Source organism: Chanos chanos, chromosome 9, assembly GCF_902362185.1.
Source record: "Chanos chanos chromosome 9, fChaCha1.1, whole genome shotgun sequence".
Lineage (NCBI taxonomy): Eukaryota > Metazoa > Chordata > Actinopteri > Gonorynchiformes > Chanidae > Chanos > Chanos chanos.
The window spans coordinates 21,934,324-21,939,483 of NC_044503.1; the positions used below are offsets into that span (position 1 = coordinate 21,934,324).

The 5,160-nt window shown below is 42.4% G+C and overlaps 1 protein-coding gene across 2 annotated transcripts; it reads right to left on the minus strand.

Moving 5' to 3' along the window:
• Nucleotides 1-2,454: 2,454 nt before the first annotated feature.
• Nucleotides 2,455-3,066, minus strand: LOC115820347 (myosin light chain 4). Of its 2 annotated transcripts, XM_030783899.1 has the most exons (2): nucleotides 3,052-3,066; nucleotides 2,455-3,021 (listed from the first exon to the last, which is right to left on the minus strand). In XM_030783899.1, exons 1-2 carry the CDS (start codon nucleotides 3,064-3,066, stop codon nucleotides 2,455-2,457), a joined length of 582 nt encoding a protein of 193 aa, XP_030639759.1. The 2 variants fall into 2 exon arrangements, with proteins under 2 accessions (XP_030639759.1, XP_030639758.1); XM_030783898.1 differs by having other exon boundaries at nucleotides 2,455-3,066.
• Nucleotides 3,067-5,160: the final 2,094 nt, after the last annotated feature.

Below are 5,160 nucleotides of genomic sequence, written 5' to 3' on the forward strand. Positions count from 1 at the left end.
CCAGCAGCGGTCCACAACCCATAGTATGAGAAACACTGACCTAGGTTATCACACCTAGGCCTCCAGCCACAGATGACAGATATGATCCAGCTAAAATATCCGGAACACAGGCACACAGTGGCGTTTTGTCAGGCCTATAGTATCAAAACATTCTGAAGGGCCTTCTCTAGCCCTCACAATAAGACGTCCTCTTACAGTCTAGTTGCACCCGTCGAGGACAGTTCTGGTCTGCTAATCTAAAAACCCTGTGGGAAATATGACCGTTAAGATTGAATGGACTTTATTACTGTAGAGAGCTGATCAATATTTAATCCATAATTAGCCCCTGAAGTTTCCAGTGACAGTAAGTGACTGTTTCTGACCCTCACTGTATCATCATTTTCTGCATTTGAAATAAAATTTTCATAATAATTTTAAAACATTGACAGAAATGTTAAACATTAATCTTCTTCTGTCTCATTCCGTCATAAAATTGCATTGCTGCAGCTATGCTATAGTACCAATATATTCTAAAGCTTCCCCCAAATGATATGCAAGAAGCTTTCACAGCAAACATAAAGCTTTTTTTTTTTGTTTTTGTATACACATTATTTTAATTGCATTTACTCAGGCTCCAAATTCAGCCTTCTCAGTGAAGTTTCCCAGCTTGGCCCCACTTCCTTAAAGCTTCATCCTTATGTCTAGGAGTGTGTAATCCATGTTTACAGTCTGTCAGGCCAGCCCTAAAATGAGAGTCTTCGCTGCTAAATCTCATCTCTTGGGGCGTCTGTCAGAGAGACGACAAGTTCAGGAAGGCATGTTGGTAACCCCAGGGCTCTAGCCCCCCCACGCACCCGCTCCTGACACAGAATTATAGCCACCTCCCAGAGAAAAAGCCAAACAGCACAGCTGGTGAGGTCTGGCGGCTTTTGGCCTCTCCTGAACTGAGATTACATGGCTCACATTCCCGTTGATGCATGGTCCCAACAGCCGTGCCGGGCCCCAGGTCCAGAAATAGAGGGTTTGTCTGCGCAGCCGTGACTCAAAGCAAAAGCCCTTTCTGTGGGGCAGCCAAGGACTCTTGTTTTCTCTCTCTCTCATATTCCCACTCTCTCTCCCCCTCTCTCTCTCTCTCTCTCTCTCTCTCTCTCTCTCTCTCTGTCTCTTTCCCTCCCTTTCTCTCTCTCTCTCAGACTGTGTGCCACAGAAGAAAGATCATTGATTTGAAACGAAGCAGCAAAAAGAAGAACTGGTGACTTTTACATGACTCATGTTTGAGTTGTTTCCTGTCTCCAACCTCCTGGCTTTTCTAACTTTAATAAGCTATGTGTGTGTGTGTGTGTGTGCGCGCACGCGCGCGCGTGTGTGTGTGTGTGTGTGTGTGTGTGTGTGTGTGGGTGTACCACAGAGGTGCCAAACTGAGTCATGCTTAGCCTACTGTCTGTCTGACAAAGAGCTGTGGAGTGCCAGCTTTAAAACTTGGTGGGTGCATTGAGGTCTGATGAACATGTTATAATATTTAGTAGCTGTCAGAAGATCTGTGATTTGCCCTCAAGGTTGTCATCACTGTTTTTCTCAGCTTTGATTGGTTCACTCACAACAACAACAAAAAAGGAATCAGAAACTTGTAACACATTCTGGCAGAAATTGGTAGTCAGAGTTATATACAACATTACTTATTGTACTGCACAATTAAAACTACCAAGCATAGTGAACAGCTATGTTCTCTCTTATTAGTTTTATGACCTAAAGACATTGTAGCCGTCGTAATGCTTATGGCAGTCATGCAGAATGTGGTTTCACAAAGCCCGTCACATCCAAACAATCAATAGTCGTATGATTACATTAAATACATATGAAATTAAATTGATTTGAATCACTACACCTGAGCACCTCTCCAACAATCTGTGGTGTTTTTGTATGTAGAAAAGAGAGCCTGAGATTTAGTCCCTTTCACGGTACTTGTAATGAAGTGCAGAGTATGTCTCCTCATTTTTTTTATTACATTTTATACATTCATACACTCATAGTCGAATACTGGGCCAAACTTCAAACCAGTTTGCTTGTGACATTATCTACAAAACACAGACTCAAGAGTCGTAAAGGAGAAAAAAAAATATTTCAGTTTAGTCAGGTTGGAGCCAGATGTGTGTGTGTGTGTGTGCGTGTTTTGTTTTTGTTTTTAGTTTTTTTCCAGTCTTATTTCAGTTTTCATAACCGCTGGGTATTTTGCGTAAAAGACTGCTGTCTTTTCTTTCTGTCTTCTTCCCACAATACTTTGAAACTTTGAAAAATGTTGTCGTTAATTAAAAATTGAGAAAAGAGTAGAATAAAGAAAAATACAAATCTTTTTTGGTGTTACTTTTTACTGAATACAAGTTCGATCTCCTGCGGTTTTACCCTTTGAATCTGCCTGGCTTGAAATATCACTGGACAGTGACCTTTGGCCTCTTTTGTATCATGGAAATTTCTAGATCATCCAGACAGGATGTGCTTGACGAAGGATGAGTAGTTGATGCAGCCGTTGGCGTCCTCCTGACCAGCCATGAGCCTGTCTACTTCATCTTCTGTCATCCTCTCCCCCAGTGTTGCCAGAACATGCCTCAGCTCCGCTCCCATAATGGTACCATTCCCCTCCTTATCAAAGACCCTAAGCCCCTCTACGAAATCCTCAAAATTTCCCTGGTCCTTGGAACGTGAGATGTGCTGCAGCATGGGTAAGAAGGTCTCGAAGTCCACATACTTGGTGCTCATCTCCTCCGGCCTGGGTTTTCCCAACACTTTCAACACGTCGGCGTTAGTGGGGTTCTGACCCAGGGCCCGCATCACGTCACCACACTGGGCGAAGGTGATCTTCATCTCCCCGGTCGGTGTGCGGTCGAACAGCGTGAAAGCCTCCTTGAACTCCTCTATCTGATCGGCCGTGTACTCCAGAGTGATGCTCTTGGGGTCGAACACGGGTTCTTTGGGAGGTTCTACCTCGGGAGCGGGCGACGGGGCGGGCTTGGGAGCCGGGGCGGCTTCCTTCTTGGGTTCTGCTTTCTTGGCCGGTTCCGGTTTCTTGGGTTCAACCTTCTTGGGGGCCATGGCGCCTTTGCTGTGTGGCGGTTGGGGGGAAAAGCCCGGAAAGAGAAAACGCCTCAGAGCACGGAGGCTCCAAACATTGTCTAAAGCTTTTATACCATCCGGCCCAAGGGAGGAGAGCTCAGAGTATGACAGGGCAGTACCATGGCACGCTTTAAAAGGGAAAAATCCGAAATAGACTTGAGCCCGACCGACCCGCTGCGACGACAATGAACTATTGTTCTCAGCTGCCGTCAGTGAGGGCTGAGACAAATCCCAGTCCCCTTCTCAGGGAACAAATGCTGGCCCAGGCTCATTAGCCAAAAAGGAAAAAGCTTCCGCGGACAATGCAGCAATGTGGAAAGCATCTTCTCACTAGTGTGTGTGTGTGTGTGTGTGTGTGTGTGTGCATGTGTGTGCGTGTGTGTGTTTTCTCTCTCCCTCTCTGCATCTTGTATTTTATTTGTATTTGAATTTAGCTTTTTTTTTTTTGCTTGTGCAGAAGGCTTTAGCGCTTTTTAAAGGAAGTATATCTCAACCACCTAAAGGCTATGTCAATAAATAGACCATAAGTCACCAGAAATGAATATGTGCAGTTAATGAGGAGAAGAAAGAAGAAGCTTCTGGTAAAACATCGATATCAACCACCACAAGATGCATGAAGTAGTTTAAAGAACACATGATTTAACTTGCTGCATTAAACGTGAGGCTGGTTTTGATGTGTAATTGTTTTAACTTTTACTCGTCAGTTGTTTTTGATTCTCCCTCGAAAAAAGAGAGAGAGAGAGAGAGAGAGAGAGAGAGAGAGAGAGAGAGAGAGAGAGAGAGAGAGAGAGAGAGAGAGAGCTCTCAAAAGATTATCCACACAGGCTTAGAAATCCCTCTTCACATTCTTTGTTTCCGTCATAGGTTATATATAACAGGAGATAAATGCTTGGTTTTGTTGGTTTATGTGACAGCTGAGACAGCCTGGTAAAGTTATTTCAGGCTGAAAACTGATTTAAAAAAAAAAAAAAAAACTAAGCTCATGCCCGTTAGTCATGCTGTTTAAATTTGTGAGGAGCATAAACTTTTGTGGTGGCGTTTTAAAATGCTACCCGATTACAATAGAGTTTGTTACTAGAACACTCAAACATGCCTTCTGTCTATTCATATTCATTCTAGCACAGCACAAGAGAATATCGAGTGTAAAAAAAAACAAAACAAACCTGGAACAAGAATGGAACAAGAATCTCTGAAGCAAAGTTCACGTGGCGGACAATGAGTTTCCGAGGCCTCCGTACGATACACTAATTATGATTTTGTTCTCTCAGGAAGTCAGCCAATCTTAAAACTCGTAGCACATTATCTCATCTGTGGTACATTTCAATGGGACAGAATGTGTTTATTTTTTAATGTAATGCTTGTTCTAGAATGTACTGTGACCTCCTTTCAATTATCTGTACTTCCCTATGTTAAAATTTGACCTCAAAAAGGGGAAAAAAAAAAAAAAAAAAAGATATCAAAGGCATTAGAGCACATATCAAAATATTTATAAGCTCATGTCTTATTTCCAGCCTTGAACAGGTTTCAAACAGAAATGCATTTGTACATCACGGTTCATACCTGTGTACCTTCAAGGCATACATGTTTTCTTCAAAAGTACGCAGCTTGAAAGAGACCTTGAGTCGAATGTCAAATCTGAAGACTCCAGGAACACTTTTTTTTTCCTGGAATGTGGTCGACAAACTATACTCAGACATCAAATTTTACTTTTAAGAGCAAGTCATTGCTTTTAGTAAGGCCTCTTTTCTCATTACCATCAAACTGAATGGGCTTTGTTAAATATTGTACAACACTGGCTGTTTAGAGAGTGAAAACAGAGTAAAGATAAAGCACGCTGTCAGTTCAACTTGTTTATTTCATAAACAAAGTCAGCTCTAATATCAAGATAATGTCATTACACACATTTCATCTAAATGCAAAACACGTTTAGATACATAGACATGGACAAGAATGCTGATACATAGTAAATTGTGGGTTACGCAATCGTACAGATTCATTCGTTCTCTCTCTCTCTCTCTCTCTCTCTCTCTCTCTCTCTCTCTCTCTCTCTCTCTCTCTGCTGCTCTTCAAACT

Coding starts and splice junctions, on each gene's coding strand:
- LOC115820347 (XM_030783898.1), bottom strand. CDS start 3,066: ATGGCCCCCAAGAAGGTTGAACCCAAGAAACCGGAACCGGCCAAGAAA.